This window comes from Lagenorhynchus albirostris, chromosome 11, assembly GCF_949774975.1.
Source record: "Lagenorhynchus albirostris chromosome 11, mLagAlb1.1, whole genome shotgun sequence".
Taxonomy (NCBI): Eukaryota; Metazoa; Chordata; class Mammalia; order Artiodactyla; family Delphinidae; genus Lagenorhynchus; species Lagenorhynchus albirostris.
Genome location: NC_083105.1, coordinates 12,169,618 through 12,195,549, shown reverse-complemented (window position 1 = coordinate 12,195,549; position 25,932 = coordinate 12,169,618). Strand labels below are relative to the sequence as shown.

The 25,932-nt window shown below is 39.2% G+C and overlaps 1 protein-coding gene across 24 annotated transcripts in view; it reads right to left on the bottom strand.

Moving 5' to 3' along the window:
• Window positions 1-25,932, bottom strand: part of RBFOX2 (RNA binding fox-1 homolog 2) — a 261,344-nt gene that overhangs the window by 100,964 nt on the left and 134,448 nt on the right. Inside the window, exon 1 of one of the 24 annotated variants that reach the window (XM_060164676.1) lies at window positions 4,323-4,396. The exons of 22 other annotated variants lie outside the window; for them this stretch is intronic. Coding sequence is in view for 1 of the 2 variants with exons in the window: in XM_060164672.1 (XP_060020655.1) it covers window positions 166-210 (45 nt within the window). In the remaining variant the exon portion in view is untranslated. Of the gene's footprint in view, window positions 1-165; window positions 605-4,322; window positions 4,397-25,932 lie in introns of those variants that run through there. One more of the 24 variants, XM_060164672.1, reaches the window with a different exon arrangement.

The following is a 25,932-nucleotide window of genomic DNA, read 5'->3' as shown; positions in this document are numbered from 1 at the left end:
ACCACCGCTGCCCAGCCCTCAATACTATAAAACACAAACTTCCTGTTACAGCAAATTTGGGAAATCTATGCTCTGAATGGTACCAGGTCAGAAGACAGGAAGCTTATAAGCATTTCATCCCACCATCAAGTACTATCTAGAAACAAGTTATGACCCTCAGCTTACCTGGACAACAGGATATTGATAATCCATACAATATACACCATACATAGCAAAGGGGAAAAAATCTTCCAATAAAGACAGTACAAAAAGTGTCTAAGCTTTTGCCTTGTTTGATCTGGCTGTCCTGTCCAAAGGAACCTGGTAGCACCAAAAAAATCCTTGGCTGACTTCCAGTCTACGCAGATAGGTATGTTGGCTCAGGTGATGAAGAGCGAGCTTGCTTCAGGCCAGGCTTCCACCCCAATAAGACTCAACACTACACAGAAGAAATGGCTGTTTTTCAGGGAAAACAAAAAGCTCCAATGGAGTTACTAGCTACAGACTGAAAACTACATTAGAGATTTGCTGTTACTGCTGGTTTTAAACTGACAACTCCTCCAGAAACTCAAGAGGTAGAGAATGACAGCCAAGGAAGGGATCGCGGGCTCCTTAAAGTGGCACCAAAAACGGTAGGAAGCACAAGGTATCCAGGATCCAAAGTGATATATATATATTCTAGGCTTTAAGTACGTCAGAGGGAACACTCCCAATCCAGGACGTGGAAAGGCAGATGGGACTGGTATTCTCTATTTCTTCTTGGGCGGGACTTCGCGCACGCGTGCGCACATACGTGTATGTACACACACACACACACACACGAATACACACACCCTTCTTACTGTCTCCAGCACAGACAGGTGTTAGGATTAACAGTGTAAAATCCTTGTGCGTGGAAAGGAATGGGAGAGAAATGAAGTCACGCTGTTACAGGCAGTAAAAGGAGCTCTTTCATGACACTGTACGTTTTTGTATTTGTATCATTTAACACCTCCTCTGCTGTGCTTTAACAGAAGCTAGGACAGCTGGCAGGACCAGCACAAGAAAAGAGGAAGGTGGCCCCAACTCTGAGGCAACATGAGTCCACTGGAAACCTTCAGATATGCCAGAGACTCTCTCAGCTGTTCCAATCAAACATGGAAGGATTAACTCAGGCTGCTTGCAAAAAGATGGGGGTGGAAAGGTCTCTTCAGAAAAGCCAGCTGCTTCTCCCCTTTTAGGAAGCTGCTATACCCACCCTGCCACTATATACAAACACGCATGTGCACACATATTTCTATAACAGATACTAAAAGCAGTAACAAACAGAGACAGGTGTTAGGTCAGTCTGACAATGCAGGGCAGGTTAAAGAGTTGGCTTTCAGAGCCTAAATGGCCCATCTAAAACCAGAGAACTGCTAAGTAATTATTAGCAAACAGGATCTAGAGTGAGCAGAAAGTAAAGATAAATGCTCAGTAAGACAGACAGACCATTTATAACTATCATTCCTAAGAAATCCCCTACTTGGGGCAAACATTCAAAAGTTCAAAATGATAAATAATTCTAAATTAGTTTCAGGGACTCTGATCTCCCTAATCTTGGAGAGCCAGTAATATTATAACATGTTTTAGTAAGATTAACCCATGAGGATTATTTGCATTTGTAAGAGTCTAACTCTTACCATGCCCACTCCACTCCCAGGGCAATTTTTCTCCTTTTATGGTCATCGCAATTTATTTTAGTATTGTTCAGGAGAAATTGTCTTTTAAGAGTCAGAATGGCCTCATTAGTACATTGAAGATCTCTTGGTTAAGCGTTTACCTTAAATTGGTTCTGGGAGATCAGGCAGAGACCACTGCAATGTACTAGATTATCTTCAGATTGCTGGTCCTGATTCGATGTGTATTACACATGACGGACAACAATAAATCAGTTCAGTATAATTTTAAAAATTTATTGATCTATTATACACAAGGTATTGTGCTGAGCACTGGAGGAATGAACAGGCACAGTTCTGTTGTCAAGGAATTTGCAGTTTATGGGAGAATAGATCAGTACACAGGTAAACCCAAAAGGCAAGACAATGCTACAGTCCAAAATTAAACACTGGGGGCAACTTCTCACACAGGAAGTAACATTTTTAAAAAGCTGCTCTTAATGGACACTTCCATAGTGTCACTTTCTCACCACTAAAACTATGAGACGCTGCTGTGCCAATTCTTAACAGAGATTGAGCCTTATAAAATTTTTGATCTGATACCTTAAGGACCTATAATATACATTCTACTTGTCCCCTATATAGTTATTAAAATGGTAATAAAGAAATAACAATAGGGATGTTTCTATAATAAAAACTTATACTAAATTTTCCCTTCTAATGAAATCATTCTCCAATCCTTCTTCCTCCTGTACGCTCTGCCCTCCCACCTTCCCTCTACTTCATTTCATGTCCAGCAGTACAGCGGTACTGGCCACACACATGCTTATAAACTAGCATCTTAATCACTATTACATCTTCTTGATATGACTGATACCAAGATTCTCTTGATATACAGGCTGGGAAATAATGATACTTATAAACCATACAGGGCCGTGAGGCTGTCAAACTTAACCTTCATGAGTTAACTCAGTTCAATACCTGATGAATTAATCACAGAAGATGGAATTTTCCCAAACTGTGTTATATTTAAGATGATAGACTGTAACTCAAATTCTAGAACAACTGTTCTAATTTCAGCCTGGAAGTGGTCCCCAAATATGTTATTGAGGGTCTCATCAATCTCTGGAGCTTTAAATTCTTCCTGAGGATAGATCTATACATACATGGTGAGAAGATGTGACTGATACATTATTAAGTGAAAAAAATTATACTGTTGAATAATGGTTAGGGTGTAATTTCATATTTGTAAATGCACATATGTGTCTGCGTGTATGTTAATCAATAAATTATATATGTAATTATAAGCTTTATGTGTCTCACATGTAAGTTACATATGTTATATATTTATACACACATATATAACTTACTGGTTGACATGCACACCAATATATGCCATATATAGTACATATTTATACACACACATTGACACACATACATATTACAGGCATAAGACAAAACAAACACCTCTAGGGGGTGGGATAGTGGTTTTCATTTATTTCTTTAGAGATAAACTTCTGATTTGTCAAATACATTTAAATTAGCATTCACTGTTCCTATAACTTACCTTTTTATAAGTTGAAGGGAATCAAAACAGATTTTACTTTGAATACCAGTATTTTAAACGTCAGTAATACTCTCTCAGCCTCTATATTATCACCTTTGCTTTACCTAACATGATGGCATAAATATAAACTCTCATTTAATACTGGAGGATTTAGACAATAAGCAATCAGTACCCAGGTCTAGTTTAAATAATAAGCCCTTCAGAAAAATGGCAAAATAATTCAATATGTGAGTTATAACTCCTTGTACTTCTTCTTGTCTTTTACTTAGCTCTTTCTGTAAATTTTTTTAATTGTTATAATTTAAGACCAGTAATTTAGTGAAACTAAAATTCTAAAAAGCACTTATAGAAAGAAAGACGAACCTTTCACACAAAAGACAGCATGCTATAAAAGAGCAAATTACAAATTACAAATTACAAATGTTAGGGTCTCCTTTCCTGACATACAGTCTTTCTGCAGACTATTGTAGCCTTACTTACCAACAAAGATTCTACGCATGGGTCAGAAGTTTCACATCGTTTCAATATTTTTTCCCATTTTCAAAGACATTTTAAAAATAGAAACAAAAATATGTGAACATTTTCAACACAAATTACTACTAAGTGATCCCCACCCTCAGAGGGAACAGACTAGGTATTTCCTTTAAATCTTAAATACTATTATATCCATTCAAATAAAAATTCCAGAAATAAAAAAACCAATTCTCCACAATAAGCTCAGAGTTACTTGCTGACGATTCCAAATTACACCATTTGAAAAAGTATACACTATGCAGTATTACGAATGCTTTTACAGTATTAAAATTTTTGTATATCGATCAATTAGAAACATGAATATAGAAAATGGCCCTTCATATATTTCTATATATCTCATTAGCAGAGACATTCAGACCATAAGTTTCAACACTTGGCACACCTAGAACGTGTCTGTTAAACAGAATGTAATGATATCAGAGAGAAAGAGACCTAGTGATATTTAAGAGTGAGATATCTAGAAATTATCTTGAGATTTATGAAATTTAAGTTTTGTTTATGATGAAGTAGACAGACTACCATATCAGTCTCATGCCAGAGGACACAGTTGGTGACACTGTAGTATAATTTGTACCATTTACAACCCTAGGGATCTCAAGACTTACCCAGTACTGGATAATCAGAAAATATTTGAGATTCTTCTCTTTTCTACTCTCTCATTCTTGTTTTCTTCTCTCCTTTTCTTTCCCTTCTGCCTACGCCACAATCCTACCAAGAGTGTTCAAAGATACTAGTTAGGCTTCGGGATAGAATGCTTCGGCAAAGATTGCAAAGACCTCTGTTCTAAGGTATAAAATTGATTTTAGTAGTAATCTGAAAAGGTTCCAAAGATTGCTGTGAACTGGGATAACACAGAAGTTCAAAAAGAGATACAGTTTGAGATAGACAGATGAGGATGGAGGGGCTGAGATCGAGAAAGATGTACATGTAGGCAAAATAATGTAGTTAGAAATAGGTAAGACTTACATAGGGATCAGTGTGACCAGTCTACTTGACTGTGAGTGAATAGTGGCAAATGACAAGAAGAGTAGGTCTGGGTCATTGTGGAGGACCCAGGCCATCAGGCTATGTATTTCAGACCTTATCTTTAAAGAGTGTTTGAGAGGGAAACAGTGCTACAAAAATAACATTTTATGAAAATGGCCTGTAGTGGCTGCAGGAAGAATGGAAAAGGGAACAATCAGAAGGTGGGGAGGCCAATTAGGGGCTACTGCTCGGTTTCTTTCTTTTTTAATTTTTTTGAGTGCGCCGCGTGGCATGTGGGGTCTTAGTTCCCCGAACAGGGATCGAACCCGTGCCCCTGCAGTGGAAGCGCTGGAAGCATGGAGTCTTAACCACTGGACCACCAGGGAAGTCCCGGGGGCCACTGTTATAACAGTCTACAGATTATTAATGCAAAACCCACAAGTTAACAGTAGAAATAAAGAAGGAATAGATGTAGGAGACATTACAAGGACAGCATCCACAGGAACTGGAGACTTCAGAAAAAGGGTATAAGGGAGAAGGAAATTAAAAATAACATTGAGGTTCTAAGTCTAGCTGACTGGCCAAATAAGGATAACACTGCTAAAAGAGAGAAGTCAGAAGCATGAACTGGTTTGAAGTTGTGGCAGGTCCAATAGAAAATGTCTAACAAGTACTCAGAGTTGTAGGTGGCAGCCCCAGAAGAGAGGTCAGGATTGGAAATGAAGATCCAAGAGGAGTTTGGGAGGGTCAGGCTGCAATGATTTAGTCCACAGCGTGTACTGAACATTAACTACGTACTTCAAAAAAGGAAAGAGAGGGAGAAAGAGGGAGGAAGGGAAAGAGAGAGGAGGTGGGGAGGGAGAGGAGAAGGAAGGAGGGATGGAGGGAAGAGGGAAAGAGACAACAGTTGATACAAGGCAAAGAGCTGAAAATAGAACCTTAAGGAATACTCACTTCTAGAAGGCAGAAATAGCAACAAAGGATAAAAAGATTAAGCAGGATTGTGTACTGTTCACAAAAGCCAGGACACAGAGGACATGTGTTACTTTCTTCCTCTTTTCTTTACTATCCTGTGTCCCTTGCACTAGGGAAAGTATTTCATAAATTGATACCAGAGATGAGTATATAACAATGTTGAGTAGAGATACAGAAAGGTTAAAGAGAATGAGAATTTAGAAAAGATGACTGAATTTAGCAAGTAGGAGACCAAGAGAAGTTTTGAGAGAGAGCTGTTTCAGTAATATCAGTAAAAAGATGGCAGCAAAATTGATAAATTCATGATCAGAATGAAAAATAGACACGATGCCTACTTTAATAAGATTTTCTACCTTGGGCTACTTCTTGGTCTTCCAAGTGGCAAGTAAATACAAAAATAATTATTGATACATTCAACTACCCACTGCTGCCTCTATCAAGGTGGACTTTTGTTTTGTTTTTTGCTTCTGTGTCTTACATTTTTAGGCATACTTTTTTAATTGGATGACTTTGTTAGGGGTAGGACCTGTCTGTTCATCTTGGTATTTCTCTCAAAGAATTAAGCCAGTACCTTTTACACAGATATGCCCATCAGTATATGAAAAGGGAGGGTCTGCATTTTATTACTTGAAAATACAAATCAGAGGTAAATGAATTAATCACCATGCACAGACCATCTCTTATTTGTTCATTCAGTTAACCTTCATTCATTCAACCAAGATGCCACTAGCACTGTATGAAGTCCTAGGAATAGGAAAAGCTCTCAAAGAGCTGACAATAGGGGAGAGAAAGCAGAAAATAGTAAGTACCAAAACACCACGTGATAAATGCCATACCTATCACAACATGGCTTGGGAGAAAAATAAAGAGGCAACTGCTGCTGTAGCCACCACTGCTGCCATCTAATTTCCGAGGGTGGAGGAGCCCAGGAATAGCTCACAAGCAGTTAATGCTGGAAATGAATTGTGGAAAGCTAGTAAGAGTTCTCCAGATGGATTGGGGTCGATGGTGGGGAGCTTTGAGGTAGTGGGACAGCATTCCAAATGCACAAACCAGCATGGCATAGGCAAAGCCATACTTAGGGTGCTTACAGAAAGGCAGGCAGGTAAATATATGCAACAAAGTCAAACACCTGTTCAAAAATATTTATATAAGACTTCCACTGGTTCTAAGGTACTGTGAGAATTGCTGAATTTTCTACACCAGTGGAAATGCTTTAAATTATATCTGCCAGAGAAGAGCAAATCACGGTGAAGTACAGAAACACTCCTTTGTGTGACACATGGTACAAAAGGAAGTATGCATATTAACAGGGGTGCCATGCTATGGCTGAAATGTATTCTTCTATTTGGAGTGACAGACATGGCATGCAGTCTCTGAGGCCAGGAGTTAGCATTTTTGTTAGAAGTGTCTTTCATTATGCTTTCATTCTAATTCAGTATTACTAAGGTAAAATGTATCCATAAATCATAAGACAATAGACATTCACTTTAAATCTGCAAAGACAGATAGTACATAAAAGATAAGGGTAAAGATATAACCTTTACATACAGAAAATAACTGTAAATATTCTCATACTGTTAGAGAAATATGTCTACAAATGATTCCACATAATTATCTTATATTATAGAGACTTTTACCCTCCACAGAAAGTTTCATCTCCACTAACTCATAATATCTCTGTGGTAGATTACAAAAAATGGTCACAATATTTCACAGCCTCCCTTCAAGAGGTGAAATTTTCTCTCCACTTCTTGAATTTGGTCTTAGCTTTGTGACTTGCACTGGCCATTGGGATATCAGTAAATGTGACACAAGCAGAGGCTTGACAGGTGCTTGTCCACAGGGACTGGCCCTCTCCTGCTCCTCTCTGGAACCCTGAGCCAACCATGTGAAGAACTGTGAAGGGTAAGAAACCAAGTGGAAGAGGGATAAGCTGTTCCAGTTGCGCCTCCCAACCAATTAATTAGCTTGCCAACTGCCAGACTTGAAAGTGAGGTCATCCTAGACCACTCGGGCCCAGCCTCCCCATACTAGGAGACTCACCCAAATTCCTGACCCACAGAACTGTGAGCAAGTAAATGATTAACATTGTTTTAAGCCATTAAGTTTTGGGGAGGTTTGTTATGCCGCAAAACCTAACAGACACAATCTCATTGCATAACATTAAACGGTATATCTTAATATTGGCACCAACACCACACTATCTTAATTATTGGAGCTTGAAATCTGGCTGTGTTAGTCCTCCAGCTTCGTTTATCTTTTCAAAGTTGTTTTGGCTCTTCTAGGTCCTTGGCATTTCCACATGAATTTTAGAATCAGCTTATTAATTTCTATAAAAATCTTGCTTGTATTTTGATCGGGATTACACTGAATCTATGGATCAGTTTGGGGAGAATTACTATCCTAAGAATATCGAGTCTTCCAGCCCATGAACATAGTATTTTTCTCCACTTCATTCCACTATTCAAAAATAGGTTTTTGAAGATTACGACTATCTTTTTTCTATTATGTGCTAAAAGCAAATGCTATTATCTGAGGTATAGCATACCTCATTACCACTCTTCTGAAGTCTACTGAATCCCCTAATACTCACATAAGACAGTGCAGTATTGGTGTCAAGATAGAAAAATAGATCAACGCAACAGAACAGAAGATCCAGAAATAGATCCACAGGTGCAAAGGCAACTCAGTGGAGAAAGAATAGTCTTTTCAACAAATGGTACCAGAACAACTAGATATCCACATGCAACAAAAATGAACCTAGATCCATACTTTATGCCATATACAAAATTTAACTCAAAATGAACCATAGACCTAAAAATGTAAAACATGAAACTATAAAGATTCAAACAGAAAACCTCTGTGACCTTGGATTAGGCAAAGATTTCTAAGATATGATACCAAAAGCACAAAAGAGCAAATTAATAAATTGGACTTCATTAAAAACTCTGCTCTTCAAAGGACACTGTGAGGAAAATAAAAAGACAAGCTGTAACTGACAGAAAACATTTGCAAAGCATATATCTGGTAAAGGATACCCAGAATATATAAGAACTCTCCAAGCTCAACCGTAAGAAAACATGTAATCCATTTTTTTAAAAAATGGGCAAAAGATTTGGACACTTGAACAAAGAATATACAGGGATGCTAAATAGACCCTTGAAAAGATGCTCAATATCACTACTTCTTAGGAAATTAAAACCACAACAATACCACTACCTGCCTATTAGAACGACTAAAATGAAAAAGACTGCAATACCAAGTGCTGACAAGCCTATGGAGGAACAGAAAGTCTCAAATACTGCTGGCAGGAATGTAAAATGGTACAACCAATGTGGAAACAGTTTAGCAATTTCTGAAAAAGTTAATTATAACCTACCATATGATTCATGCATTCCATTTACCCAAGAGAAATGAAAACATATATCCATATAAAGACTTGTACATGAATATTTGTAACAGCTTTATGTGTCATGGCCTAAAACTGAAAATGTCCATGAACAGATAAATGATGAACAAATTGTGGTATATCCACAATGGACTATTACTTGGCAATAAAAATAAATGAACCACTGGTATATGAAATAACAACGATGAATCTCAAAATAACTACAATGAGTGAAAGAAGCCAGGTAAAAATGAGTATTTATTGTATGATCCCATTTTTATAAAATAATAGAAAATGAAAACTAATCTATAGTGTCAGAAAGCAGACCAGTGGTTGCTTGGAAATGTGCGGGGAGTGGGTGGGAATTGGAAGGATTACAAAGGGGCACAAGAAAACTTTTGGAGATGATTAATATATTTATTATCATGGTTGTAGTGATTTCACGCGTGTATACATATGTCAAAACTTAAATTGGAAGTTTTACATATTTGCAGTTTATTATATATCAATTACACTTCAGTAGAGCTGTTTAAAAATTAAATGAATTCCTGCCCTACTTACTGCAATGGATTTGCAGAGGGCTAGTTATTTTCTTTGTAGGGGGTGTGCGGACTGGTAAAGGGACGTAGGGGAAAGTCCCCAGTATGCCCTAAAACATTACAGAAAAAATCTTATCAAAAGGAAGATTATGGGTATAGTGGTATGAGATATAAGCAGAAGCAAAAAGGCAAGTTTTTCTGAAAATTATTTTGGATTAGTCTAGGTTAGACCCCTGCTACATACACTCTTAGCACTTGTACATATCCTTTCCAACTTGTCATACATATTATTTCTGCCTCTCCCACTCCAGGAGGGCAGGCACAATAGAATCTATCTTACTCCTTAAAATATTCCTAATACCCAGCAGAGTATTGGGTATTAGGTCTGATTGGTCTACACAAGCAACACACTGTGTGATTAAGAGTCCAGGGTTCTGGGCTTCCCTGGTGGTGCAGTGGTTGAGAGTCCGCCTGCCGATGCAGGGGACACGGGTTCGTGCCCCGGTCTGGGAAGATCCCACATGCCGCGGAGCGGCTGGGCCCGTGAGCCATGGCCGCTGAGCCTGCGCGTCCGGAGCCTGTGCTCCGCAACGGGAGAGGCCACAGCAGTGAGAGGCCCACGTACCGCAAAAAAAAAAAAAAAAAAAAAAAAGAGTCCAGGGTTCTGAACCAAACCACTGGGACTTAAATTGTAGTTCTATCACTTCTAGCTGTGTAACTTTGTAAAAGTTATTTAACAACTCTGCCTCAGGTCCTTCATCTGGAAAAAGAATTACCTACCTCATAGGGTGAATGTGATGATTACATCAGTTAACATATGAATGCCTGGCATATAGCAAATATTATATTATAGTTACTGTTATCATCATTGTCATCACCATCATCTCCAATAATTTAAGAAGGGCATTTTAAGGAGATTCAGAATTACCTGATTTATGAAGCCAGATCAATTATCTGAGGAATAAGTGGCCTCAATAGGAAGCAGAAAGTACATAAAGAGCTACATAATTGTGTCAGAAGGAGGAAGGGGGAGCTCCTAAGCATAGGCAGTGTAGGGCAACGCATTGCTCTTGAAGGAATTACTCAAAGTGAGAAGACCATGCTTGATCAAGAAGGGAATATTAGTAAGTAAAACAGCAGAGAAAGTACAAGTGATTTTTATCCCAAAGCAAATCTCCCCAAGTGCCAGGCAGGTAACACGTTCTGCCTAGTAGTACCGAAACACAATGAGAAACCGTACTCTCGTGTTCAAAACGAAAAGCTAACCAAAAGGCAAGGCCACAAAGTCTTGAACATGTCACTGCCTCTCTTCTTGGATTGTGTTCATCATGCTCATGCCTTACAGGTGAACTGTCAGGCATTACCTGACACTCATCCCTTCTGGGGATAGGAACAGGGCTCTGACAACAGCAATGCAGCAGTGTGGGAATCCTTGGGTTGGCACCAGCCCCTTGGCTTGATTCTGACCTATAAACTCTTCTGACTTTGATTTAATACAGCAATTACTGGTAATGTGGTTTGAAGGAGATAAACGCCCAGTGTAGCCAGCTGTCGCTTACTCTGCTTATGATGCAAGAACATTCTTTAATTAAAATTCTCTTTGTGATAAAGGGGCTGCTTCACTGAATGTGCAGCCCTGATATTGGAGCTTCCCCCCAAAGCGAATTAGAAATCACAGTTGCCCCTCCTCACTTCCGGCAAAGCATCCAGATACACAATCACTCCATCACCAACAGTGAGTTTCTTAACCCCAGATTTTTCCGATTCTTAATAGTTAGATCCTGGTAACAACTTCTTTCCACCTCTCACAGTCGCAATGTCAGCATTACAGGATTTCCAGTAAGGAAGACTCATCTCTCGTTTTTGCAAAGAAGATCCTTTAATTTCCTTTTAAGTAAATAGCAAAGTAAACATTCATAAACATACATGCGTTAAAAAGACTCTGTACCCATTTCACTGAAAAGTAAAGTATAGCTGAATATACCAATAGCCCTAAAGTCAGTTTTAATTCATAATGCAATGGTTTGTTATACCTTTTATATCTAGGAATCCTTGTAGAATTGTCATAAGTGAGATAAGCAGAGGAAGACTAACAGAGTCTACCAGGCTTGTGCCCATGTCATAAAGGCGCCGCGTGCTACGAGTGTAAGGCACGGCACTAGGTACTCCAGCTGTTTGGCAGCCAACAACAGCAACAGTCGCCCAACAATTAGAGGGAGAACAGTAACCACGTGGGGCCTCAAGAAGGATCATTTGGTATACAGTAGGTTACTAGTTCCTGAATCAATCAGTAACACTTTTGATCTAGTTACAAAACTTCCCACCCCTAAAAGTAGAAATAAGAAAAAAAAATTTATGGTTAGCTGGGAGCTATTATTTTGATTGCCTTGTAGAGGACGGTCATTGACAATTATCCTTTAAAAAAAAAGAAAGAAAGAAACAGAGAGCACAAGGTCTAAAGCAGTTACATTCTGCAAAGTGGAAGCAAGGAGATCCAAGACCAAACATGTACTTTCTTTTCCTATGGCACACGGTGCAACTTCAATGTGAAGGTCAAAACTTAAGAATTGATTTCCTATCCTGCTACAGGGGAGTGGTGTCTCAATTACAATCAATCCAACTAATATATCCTAAGAGCCTCTAAACTCAAATTATATCCCCTTTTGGAAGAGTGCCATATGCCTCCTCAGGAAATCCGAGATGAAGACTAGATTCCCTCTCAGGAGGCCTTGCCAAGACCCACTTTAATCTTAGGTGTACGAATACAGAACTAATGTCATCCTTGCAATACTAATGTTACTCCGGGGAAGAATGCCTGGCTCTCTAGCTCTGTGTGAGAAAAGTGATCTTCTTTTTGAGAGAGAGGGGGCTGGTAGAGAGAGACCTCTGGAAAAACAACTATATGAATATATACAAATATAGATATTTTACCCTAGCCCTTGGGGAAAATGGCCTGGCATAATTAACAAGATTAAAGAGGGATTTAGGATAAATAAGATGAAAGTTAGTCTGATCTTTACAGGATTAAACTCAAAATCCTAACATGAATCCAATGATTTTTAAGATCAACACCATATAACAGGATTAAACCAAGAGCTGCTTTTGTTTTCATATTGGAAACAATCACAGTTAGCAAATCCAGGCCTAGAGCACCACCTTAGCAGTTAAACAGTGGGGAATTCAGGCCTAAAGATAGCGGCCTTTACTCTAACTTGGCTTGCTGAGGTCCTGTCTCCACAGGGCCAAGATCCCTTATGTATAAATCCGAAGTCCAAAAAGCTTGGAAAACTATTTCCTTCTTTCTTCTTCCTCCCCCCGCCCCAGCCACCTAACTTTGTGGTGGTGGAAGAGGGACTCATTTGGTGATAAAATGGGACCCAAACACCATAACTGGTGTGAATATTAAAAAACACTTAGCTGTAAATATATGAATGAGTGTGATTACTAGGTGTTGTCCATGCCCAGCTAGGGGTGTTACCCTAACAGAGAGTATATGTACTGCTTTTCCTTTCTACAATCTAAGATTCCAAATTAAAATTGATATCTGACTCCAACGGTTTCAGATAAAGGACTGTGGAACTGTAATAACTTTGTAAATGTGTAGTTCTTTAACTTTAAAAAGGTGACCATGATATGAATAATTGCAAATTCAGGGAAACAAATTAAAACTGCTGACACAATAAGCAGCAACATGCCACATAATGGCTATCAAACTGCAGCCAGCGTGTCTAAGATAGACATGTGCTGGGGATAAATTACAAGAGACAGAGACCCAGCTGGAACCAAATATGTTACAAACTGATAATTACATTTTAATAATGGCCAGAAAAAACAGTATATGTTGAGAAAATTTTCTCAAAAGTCTAGTTCAGGGGTAAGTTTTTAAAACTTGCCATAAATCAAAGGCAAAAATAAAAAAAATTTTGGGGGGGGTTATATACCAGAAAAGATACCATGAAGGTTCTATTCAAATAGCATAATTAGATAAATATCTATTTCCTGAAAATCTATGGAGCCCTATGACTTGTAGAATTTTAATTCCAAAAAAAAAATAATAATAAAAGTAACACAGAAAGTTTGGAAGATAGTACATGTACCATTTATTTCTCTTGGAACATTTATATTTATACACATGTTTCTCTTTGACAGAAATACTATCAATTAACATAAAACAAAACTAGCGACTTCTGCTTCCTGGAAGGAGTACATACCTCATCCCTATTCCTCCCACTAAGTACAATTTAAGACCCTAGACATTTTATATATTAAATAAACATAAGAAGACTCTTAAAGGTGGAGAGAAGAAAGCAAACTGGATTGGGACCTCAGAACACAGTGGTGAGTTCCCTGGGTTTCCTTTATGCCTTCTATAGCTCAAACTTGGAGCTAAAGAACCCGGAAATGCCAATGGGTTCAGACAAAGGCCTGAACAAAAGCGTGCTCTCTGCAACCAAAGAACATGGAAAGGGCCACCCTAGCAAGACAGAAAACTTTAGACTGCTCTAGTCCAGCCATATCCGCACCTCACTCCCACCCACGGCAGCAAAGGCCAAGTGGGGAGCAGAGATTTCCACCCTCACCAGGCCATAACCAGGCATCCCAACATCCCTGCCCAAGTAATATTAGAGAAGGAGAGGCAGGGAGCCCATATACGCATCTCCACAAAACTGTAAAACTTGAAAACAAAAAACATAGAGGAAAATCTTCAGGACCTAGGGCTAAGCAAAGAGTTCTTAGACTTGACACCAGAAACATGACTCATAAAAGGAAAAATTGATAAATTCTTCTGTAAAAGAAACAAAGGAAAAGATAAGGAAAAGACAAGCCATAGGGTGGGAGAAAATATTTGCAAACACGGCAAAGGACTAGCATCTAGAATACAGAAAGAACCCTCAAAACTCAACAGTAAAGAAATAAACAATCCAATGAGAATGTAGGCAAAAGACACTGATACCACCAAGGAGGATATACAAATAGTAAATGAGCACATGGAAAGATGTTAATCACTAGACATTAGGGAAATGCAAATTAAAACTATAATGAGATGCTGCTACATATCTATCAGAATAGCTTTAAAAGAAAGTGACAACATTAAATACTGGTGAGGATGTAGAAAAACTGAGTAACTCATACATTGCTGGTGGGAATGTAAAACGGTACAGCCACTCTGCAAAAACAGTTTAACTGTTTCCTAAGAAAGTAAAGATGCAATTACCATAGGATCTAGCAATTGCACTCATGGGCATTTAGTCCAGAGAAAGATTCACATAAAAATCTATACACAAATGTTTACAGCAACTTTATTCATAATGGGCAAAAACCGGAAACAACCCAAATATCTTTCAATGTGTGAATTTTTAAACAAACTGTGATACATCCAAACCACAGAATACTACTAAGCAATAAAAAGGAACGGATGATTGTTACATGCAACAACCAGGATGACTCTCCAGAGAATTATGCTTAGTTTTAAAATGCAATCCCCAAAAGTCATATGCCATATGATTTCATGTATATAACATTCTTAAAATGACAAAATTACAGAAACGGAAAACAGATGAATGGTTGCCAAGAGTTAAGGAGAAGTAGGAGCAGGTGGGAGGTGCCTGTGGCCATAAATAAACAACTAGAAAGAATCCTTGTGGTGATGGAAACGTTCTGAATCTTGAGAACATCACTGTCAACTTGCTGGTTGCGATGCTGTACTAGAGTTTTGCAAGACGTCACCACTGGGGGAAACCGGGCAAAGGGGGTAGCTGGGCTCTCTCTGTACTACTTTTTACAGCTCCATGCAAATCTACAATTATCTGAACACTAAAATTTTAATGGAAAAAATGTATCTGTTGCGATAAAGGACATTATTGGGACAACTGGCAAATTGGAATGTGGGCTGCAGATGAGATGATAATATCCGTATTAAAAGTCCTGGTTTTGATAATGTACTCTGGTTCTATAAGAGACTGCCCTTGTTTTTGAAAATAAGTATGGAAGTATTTGGGACTAAAGGAACATGATATATATGCATGTATACACATATCCACACACACATACAAATACATAATTAAAAAATTTATTCTCAAAATGTTCATAAAAATATAGTAGAGGAAAAAACAGTAAAGCAAATGTGGCAAAATGATAAGGAAAAAAACTTCGGGGAGTGTTATGGATATATTCATTACCTTGAGTGTGTCATGGGTGTTTACCTGTGTCAAAATCCCATCAAAATATGCAGTGAATCTACAATTATCTCAAAATAAAAAGTTTAAGTAAAAAATAAAACTACTTAACCCTGGAATCAAGAATAATCTGAATACATCAGCCAGCAGTTTTATATTTTGATGTCACCCAGAACACCACAAAATGATTATGCCTAATGTTTATAATTATTATATCATATGCTTCTTCCTATGGAGCTACCAAAACATTATGGACTTTACAATGTATTCTTTGTGTTCACTAGACACATAGTTGCCCACATCAGAGGACAAAAGCAGTATGCAGACACTGCCTTGTAACAGCCTTCTATTTATCACTCATGTTTCTTAAATGTATTAACTAAAGTTTTTTGCTTTGGTAAGCACTATTAGAACTTAAGATGTAATAATAGCATAGGGAACTGTACTCAATATTTTGTAATAACCTATAAGGGAAAAGAAGCTGAAAAAGAATACACACACACACACACACACACACACACACACACACACACACACATGGCTGAATCACTGTGCTGTACACCTGAAACTAACAACACTGTAAATCAACTATACTCCAATTAAAACAATTAAAAAAAAAAAAACTTAGATCTTTCCTCGGTTAATATGATTAGCTTTTTTTGCATTACCACTCTTTGAAAATTATTTTGTGAAGAAAAGGAATAAGGATTCACACCTTCCATTTGATCATCAGTTTCCAAGTTAAAATTTTTTGTTCTTTATTACCTCGAGTAAGTTCCCTTCAGTCACCTTAGCCAAAACAAAATACAAATATCAAATAAAAAACATACTTTTAGATATGATTATTTTACTAATGTAATATCCAACACTGTATATATCACACCATTTTTCAAAAAACTTTTTTATATTACTTATACAAACTATTAAAACTGAAGGGGAACCTGCTGTATAAAAAAATAAATGAAATGAAATTTAAAAAAAAGGAAAACCAATTTAGAAAAATAAATAAATAAAATAAAATACTTCCACTGACTGCATGTATTAAAAAAAAAAATGAAGGGAAGGAGGAAGAAGGAAGGATTAAGACAGAAGATCTGGTTCAAATCAATTAAGGACCAATATGTAGAATCTTTCTAGAAAGTCTGGGTTCATACTACAGTACTCATTACTTCCCACTTAAGACAACAACAGGAAAGGATCTATCACAGATACTTTGAAATCACCTTTTAAAACTAAGATAGCGAGAACATGGTGGTGCAGTGGTTAAGAATCTGCCTGCCAGTGGAGGGAACACGGGTTCAAGCCCTGGTCCGGGAAGATCCCACGTGTCGCGGAGCAACTAAGCCCATGCGCCATAACTACTGAGCCTGCGCTCTAGGGCCCACGAGCCACAGCTACTGAGCCCGCATGCCACAACTACTGAAGCCTGCGTGCCTAGAGCCCGTGCTCTGCAACAAGAGAAGCCACCGCGATGAGAACCTCGCGCACTGCAACGAAGAGTAGCGCCGGCTGGCCGCAACTAGAGAAAGACCACGCCCAGCGATGAAGGCGCAACGCAGCCAAAATAAATAAATAAATAAATAAATAAATAAATAAATAAATTTGTTTAAAAAAAAAACAACACAAAAAACTAAGATAGCATCCATAAGACTCCCAAAAAATAATATCCAGAAGTATGATATTATTTACCACCCAAATCAAAAGAATCTAGGAAAATCGATCCCTAAGTTCTAAAATATTTGTGAGGGCAGGAAGGAATAACTGTTTTATTTGCTGTCTCCTTCCTTTCATTCCAGCCAGACTGTCTCACTCCACACTCTGCCAAGCTTTAGACTAATGAGTATAGGAACTCATTCCTACTTTCATCAAAAACATACAAAAGTAGCTCTTTGATGAGGCAATGTTTTGACTGACTGAGCATCCAAATCAAGGCTGCTGCGTCTTCCCAGCACCGGCAGAGTGCTTGGCCCACAGCAGGTCTGCACAACGTATTTGCTGAATTTAAAAAAAGTAAATAAAGAAATAAATTATGTCCAAAACCTATTTAGTAAAGAGGCCTTGAATCCCTAGCGCTCAGGTACCTTACTCAAGAGTTCAATCTCTAAAATACTGCCTGGGCCATTTGCTTCAGCATGAAAATTCATCTGCCTCAGCTAGCATCCTTGTATTCTAGACTTCGGCACATGGATCTTCTATATCACCTGACTTTTCAGTTCTTATTCAGCCCCAGTGAGTAAGCCCACTATGGCTCTGGTTTTCTTACACATATAGGACCTCACTCTAAATCTATCACCTTGATCCAGCCTGCTCTCGCCACCTTAACTATAAGCTGCCATATACAGAAATATTCAATTTCACATTAGCCTCTGTCATCTTGATTCCCTGGCTTGTAGTTCTAAGATACCTGCAGTCTTAACGTGGAAGTTACGTGCCTTGGAGCAATCCTGCACGTGTTGCTTTTCGGTATCTCTTTAAGATGTATTCTTTTATACAACAGGATAAATGCCTTATTCAGTGTCACAGTGAATGACAAAGCCTGACTGCGGCTAATTTTCCAGGATCTTATGTCCAGCACATTAAATAATATATATACCTCATATTTCAGCTGTAATCAATTACCTTCATTTTTTTAAAAAAAAAGTACTAAATAGACATGAAAAGAAATTAAATTCTTTAAAATCCAGATTCTATTACTGTCTGGCACAAGAGTACAGGTCTAAGGCACACATACATTTTTACGTTGAATTTAATCCATTCTTCATCCACGTGCCAGCAACGTTAATCATCTTACAGCCTCCAAACACTTCCTGTGGCACCAAGTTCACTATATTTTGGCTAAGTCTGGGCTGTAGCAGCTGACAGAAGACTTAATATATTCTTAATATGGTTGGGCTTCACAGGGCCCATGATCCTCTAAAAACTGTGTGCAAAATGTTATAGAAATGTACATTGTTCTGGGGACCTGGTCCAGAGCTTTCATTTGATTCTCAGAAGTTCAAAACGAAAAATAAAGATTAAGAACCAGAAAGCCAGAAAAATTAACATGGTTTTGTGATAATTCCTTCTTTAAAAAGCTGTTCCATTCAAACACTCCTATTTTTCCTTGGTGAACAACTCATATTTCTAATTTAGGTATTTTCCCCAAGCTCACTTCCTAATCCTACGTCTCTGATGTTTCCCTTTGATTAAACAGCCTTTACTTTCATTTCTAACCCTCAACTCCTTTACAAAAACCCCAAACTCCTTCTCTTCTAAGGGCTAGGCCAGAGACCCAAATACTAGCCCCACTGTAATTCTTTCAAGTCAGGGACCAACTGACAAGAAACATTCCAGCTCCAACATTCCAACTGTCTTACTAAGGGGCTAAAGCAGTAAGAGAGATCTTTGGGTGTGTGTGTGTGTGTGTTTTGTTTTCCATTAAACAGTTGTTTAAGCCAATCTTTGGTGTGTGTGTGTGTGTGTGTTTGTTTTCTATTAAACAGTTGTTTAAGCCAATCTTTGTGTGTGTGTGTGTCTGTGTGGTGTGTGTGTTTTGTTTTCTATTAAACAGTTGTTTAAGCCAATCTGGCTTCAAATCCTCAAGGGAAAATTTGGGGTCAAGAATCTATTGCCCCTTTTTGGTCATGCCTGAATTCTCCTCAAGCCATCCCACATCTTTTTTTTTTTTTTTTTTTTTTTTGCGGCATGCGGACCTCTCACTGTTGTGGCCTCTGCCGTTGCAGAGCACAGGCTCCGGACGCGCAGGCTCAGCGGCCATGGCTCACGGGCCCAGCCGCTCCGCGGCATGTGGGATCTTCCCGGACACATGAACCCGTGTCCCCTGCATCGGCAGGCGGACTCTCAACCACTGCGCCACCAGGGAAGCCCCATCCCACATCTTTTGGTGTGAACCAGCTATAATGACACACTGTACTGCAGACTTACCAAAGTGGAAATTCTTTTAGTCACTCTGGGAAAATTAAGAGATTCTACACAAGTGTTTCTTACTCACTTTAAAAACCCCTGTACTACAATATTTATTCACCGTTATCTTCTGAATCCTCCTCCATCAGCCCAGAAGAGTGCATACAGCCTTACTTTCATGAAATGTTCTTTACAACTTAGAGATTTAAATGTTCTTTTTTGAACTGTATAGTCTCTCTCACCCCAGCCCTGAGATTCTGCTTTATACTTCCTTCTAATTTCTGCCTGATATCATGGCTCTAAACATACAGAATGTAAATATGGACTTTTGTGGCAAGGTCCCTTCAAAAGGTTCAAAATAGTAACCTCTATGCAAAAGGATAACAGAAGAGGGCTTTTCAACAACTTCTGTGTCTTAAGAGAAACAGTAAAGTTGAACAAAAAAACAACAGGAGTTTCTGGCTGAGAACTGTCATATGTGGGAATCAATGAAATAACACAGAACTGTACTGAAAATATCTGGATCACATTATGAACATCCACTGCATTACAGAGAATATGCAGACAGTGCAGGAGACTTGGCTGGATTTATACAGAACATACACTTTTCTGGATAAATGGCTGATAAAAGCAGGTCTCAATTTCCCCCCCAAATAGTAGGGTATGTTATGTTTTTAGGTACTGACTTCCAGTTATTTGAACTTTCAGGATTTGTCTGGAGGCAACAAGGGTTTAATGAACTATACTCTTTTGACCTTTCATTCAGAGATGTGTAAAGAAACATGACTTAGCCTAGCTACCAATGCAACGAGGGACATGGCTATAGAGAATATGAACAAGAAAACAACTCGCTGGGGCTCTCCATGTATTCTGGATTTTGCCTTTATTATCTTTTAAACAGATCTTATTCCACATTACAGTCGGCACTACTTCGCCTCTCCACTTGCTTCTCTTGCTTCCATTTAGTCCCAGAGTTTGAAACTGTGCACTTAAAAGGTTTACTCCTGGTGCTCTTACTTTTTCACGCCACTTGGCTCCCACTCAGCAGCATCTTGGGGGAGTTGGTATGTTGCTCCATCCCTTGAAAGCTATTCTAAAAGGTCACTATTTTCATTTGTGTTAATTGCCTGCGGAGATAAGATGAAGGGAAACTGAACTTTGGCGATGCATAAACACATTTCAAGACCCACGCTCTGAAATATAACTGGGTTTCCCTAAGTAATGTGTGTTGTATGGGTGGAGGAGAGGGGGACAAAAGAGATGTGAAGGTAAGAGAAAGGAAGACAAAACAGTTGGAAGCTGAAGGCCCAGGGCAGAAGGAAAGGAGTTCTGAACAACAGTTAAGAGGGCTTCAGAGTGAGGGTAACATCAGTAGGCAACAATGGAAATGCTGAGTCCTGGGGGCAAGGAATTATTTAATGGAAATAAAGCAGTAAAAATGGGGAAAAGACTGATATCCTACAGAAAGAGGTCAAGATCCAATTGATTAAGGCTTCCAGTTTATCAAACTAGCCTAATCAGAGCTGTTCTCATTCAAGGGGTGCAGTGAGAGAGGACAGGCCAAATCTCACTTTTCCTAGTCACATGAGAAGGAATACCATCAAACTCAAAGCAAGAAAAAGGGAATCAGGATCCAATAAGTTTAAAAAGGCACTGGTTAGGGGAGTCCTTTGTACACTGAACTGGGGTTCAGTGTTGGGCTCAGGCCCCAAGAAAAATTAGAGCATCACCATGTACCAGAACAAAAAGACCAGGCGAGGAGACGAGCCAATCTGATAAGGGTCATGTTTAACCCCTGGCACATGGGTAATGAGGCATCAGATTATTTAAAGCCTGTGGCCGAGTAGTGGGAAAGCAGCTCCTTAATATAAGGTCAGACTAAACTCTCTAACTTAGAGACCTGAACTTGCAAGCTTTCTGTGGCCATGGCTGGGCAGGGCAAGGGCAGGCAAAGACTGACAATTCTAAGCAAGATGGTATGCCAGAGTCCAAGTCAGTTCAACATCTACCACCGCGTATCTGATACACATTCAGCCCTGAGCTAAGTGCTGGGGACACAGAGAATTCACCTCCGACTTTAAAGAGTTCACAGGAAAAACCAGAGTGGCCCGTCTGTGACCACTTAACACAGAGTTGCTGTTAGGATTCAATGTGTTAATGACTGTAAAATGTTTAGTAGAAAGCCTGGCAAGTAGGAGGGAGGCACTCAAAAATCAGCAGCTGCTGATCTGTATCCTTATAATTATAATCACCATTATTATCACAATACCTACTACCGTGTTGTAGTTAACAGATTTTTTTAATTCTAGAAGAAACAGCCTTAAAATGTGCAGAATTTGTTTCGGAATGATTTGTTTCTTCAGACTGCCCATCAGACTAACGATTTATATTACAACTAGGGTAAGACCTCTCTCCACTCATGATCTAGTTCTTATAATAGTCCAGGTGACAATGTTTCTGGCAAACTTTCTCCATCAGTCATGGGAATGTCAGCAGCAATGCAGTCTTGCACCCACGTTACCCACAATTTTTAAATCCTGTGAAGCTGACTTCATAGTTTGTTGCTAATACTCACAAAAGGAGAAAAGTCATGAGACTGTAGAACAACTACTTCCTTTTGTCACAGATCAAAAGGGAGAGATTGGAAGGGATAGCACAGGTCTTTCCTTCCCTCAAGAGTGAAAAGTCCATCACTGTCATCAGGGTCAATTCGTACTAACTGATCCCCCACAATGAAGTAGATGCTTTACTAAAAGCATACATGAAAAACAATATCCCTAACCTCCCTCGGGCTAAATTTTAAGAAAAATGATGTGAGGAAACACATATAGGAAAACCACCCAAATATGTTCTGAAGTGACTAAAAAGCAACTTAATTTAGAGTCAATCTAGTTGAGAGGTTTGCAATACGTTTAACAGAAAGAAATATGACATTCCATCTACTTGCTAAATCCTCAAAGAGTTACTAAATATAGTAAACTTATAAGTTCTTAGAAAATATGTCCAATTCAGGGAAGGGGAGGATGGAGACAGAGGGTAGAACGTGAGCATAAAAAATATAAAGAAACAAAAGGAGAGAAAAAGAAGAGTAAAAACAGAGAGGAAACCTGACACAAAATCCTAAATGTACCAGGGAAAGAGGAAAATAAGAGGAAAATGAAAATGGAACTAGTATCCATGGAGTTAGAATGAATCATGGCTACTGACAGGTTCAACACCTTTGTTTTACTGATAAACTGTGGCCTAGTAAGGCTGAGTCATTGCTTTGAGTTTACAAAGCTGGAGAGGGCCAGGACTAGAAAGGTGGTTAGTGCACAGTAAATACTCAGATTTGGGACGAATTAAAAAGACAAGTGTTATGGTCTTCATGTTTGTGGGTCCCTCCCCTGCAAAATTCACGTGGTGAAGTCCTAGCCCCGAGTGTGGCTGTGTTAGAAGACAGGACCTCGAGGTCCCCAATCTGCTAAGAGTAGTGTCCTTATAAGAAGAGCCAGCAGGGTGGCTGGCGCAGTGGTTGAGAGTCCGCCTGCCGATGCAGGGGACACGGGTTCGTGCCCCGGTCCGGGAAGATCCCACATGCCGCAGAGCGGCTGGGCCCGTGAACCATGGCCGATGAGCCTGTGCGTCCAGAGCCTGTGCTCCGCAACGGGAGAGGCCACAACAGTGAGAGGCCCGCGTACCGCAAAAACAAACAAACAAACAAACAAACAAACACCTCTTTAAGTGGATGCCTAAATGGGTCCATCTTGTCTGCTCTGAAAAGAATATTACAGCCAATATACAATCTGTCTAAAATTTACAAAATGGGTCATATTCTAAAAATTCATTTTTATTTCAGAGTTGTTTGGAATTGATCACATTTCCCCATTAAAAGAAATACACACAGACGCACACACGTACATATTTATAAATGCTGACTGGGTTTCCACACCAGACCACAAGAGCCCAGGAATGTAATCAGGGAGTTGGGGTGTGGGGGGGAGACAACATAGGAGTCCGCGGAACCAGTAATGGACCTGAACTACCGTACATCTGAAATAAAAATAAACAGAGGACAAGATAGTTAAAATAGCAGCAAATTACAAATAATGCCAATGTAATTAAATAAGAAATGATGTGTTTTTTTCCAACTCATCTTGAACATTGGTTAGAAGTAGAAGATAAATTTAATCCGCTAAGAAGGTGGAGACGTCTGTGGAGACATCGAGGAAGGAGCAGGAGTACTTTCAAGCATTTTAGTGACTGGTGCAATTTTTTTGGGGGGGGGGGCGTGCAACTTTAAAAAATACAAATTTCATTTCCACATCTACAACATTTCCATTTTCCCTGATACAAATGTAATTCTAGTCAATCAATCATAAGGAAGGTAATTTGTTTATTTTGTAAATGGGATAAAAAGATGGAGACAAGGAAAAGGAAACATAGCAAGATTTAGAACGGAATCGTTAAGTGCTTAATAAATACTTGCTGAAAGGAGAGGAGGGAGAAATCTAAAAAGACTGCTGACAGTGGAAATAACTAAAGTTTAAATAGTAAAAGAGAAAGACGGAGGTAAAAAGGAGAAAGAAGGACCGGACATGCCCGTACTATTTTTAAAGGGGGAAGAAAATAGGTGGTAATCAGAGAGTTCTCAGTCCTGCCACTCGGGAGGGTCACTGACTCAGAACAGCTGGGATGGGTCTAGCCAGGAAACAATCACGATAACTAACATAAACTGAACATTTATTATGTACCAAGGACTGTTCTGAGAGCTTTTACAGGCTCAAAGCAACCTTCTGAGATAGCTACTATTTTTGTTGTTGTTGTTCTAATTTTATAGATGAGAAAGCACATTAATATGCCCAATGTCATTAAGACAGAATGCCAGAGAGCCAGGTTTGAAACCTCGTCAGTTTGGTTCCAAAGCCTGCACCACGAAGCACTACTGCCTCTACAGTAGAACCATCACACACACAGGGAAAATGACAGAGAAAATGACGATGACAAATACAAAGAAGAGTTCTGCATTGTAGGTTCCTATAGTTACTAAGTATTCCTCTGTTAATGAAAAAGTAACCAGTAGAAAACCTCTGGAATTCAGCACCCATTTGACAAATATTTATTGAGCATCATTCACTGTTCTAGACACTAGGGATACAGCAATAAACAAACCAGACAAAAATCTCTACAGGTGAGGAAAGTAGTAAAAAAGATATTTTTACAGTATACTATAAGATGGTAAGGGCTATGGAGAACTTAAAGGAAAACGACTAAAAAAAGAGCCAAATGAAAAGGTAACATTTCAGCAGAAATGTGAAGGAGCTGAAGCAGTACACATGAGGGTATCTGGAGAAGGGCATGACAAGCAGAGGAAACAAGTACTGCAAAGTGCCTGGCAAGCTTCAGGAACGGCAAGAAGGCGGCCAGTGTGGCTGGAGAAGACTGAGGACGAACAGGAGGATACAGAAGTCAAGAGGTGCCCAGGAGCCAGCTCAACCAGAGGCTTGTAGGGACTCTGGCTCTTCCTCCGAGTGAAACACATGGGTGGATTTTTGAGCATGATCAGATTTATATTTTTACAGGTCTAAGTCAGATGCTGTGTTCAGAATAAATTATTTGGAGTCAATGGTGGAAGCAGGGAGACCAGGTAGGAGACTATTGCAATAATACAGGTGAGAAAGGATGGGGTACTGAGCGAGGAGAGCAGTAGCAGAGCTAATAAAAAGGGATTGGATTTAGGTGATTTTTGAAAGGCAGAGCCTAAAGGATTTGTTGATTAATAACACTGCCGTGAGGGAGAAAGAAGAGTCCAGGGTGACTCCAAGTTTTTTCCTGGCCCAAGCAACAGGAAGATGTCATCTGAGAAGGGGAAAACTGTAGGTGTTCCCACAGGCTTGAGACTGGAAGAAGGCAAGTGGAGACCAGTTGGACAAGTTAAGTTTGAGGTAACTATTAGGTATGGAAATATCAAGTAGACAATTGGATGTAAACTTCCTGGGAGGGATCTGGCCTGTAGGTATACATTTCAGAATCATCAGCATACAGACAGTATTTAACCCCCGGTATACCATCGGAGTCCACTGGGCCCAACTTTTCTTTGTTTAACAGTTCTATATTTAAGGATTTATATTTTATGACTTATTCTTTCTCAGAGGTATTTCCCATCCTTGCCCCCCCACCAAAACCCAAAGAAAATGTTACTTTAAAAATAATAACAGGGCTTCCCTGGTGGCGCAGTGGTTGAGAGTCCGCCTGCTGATGCAGGGGACGCAGGTTCGTGCCCCAG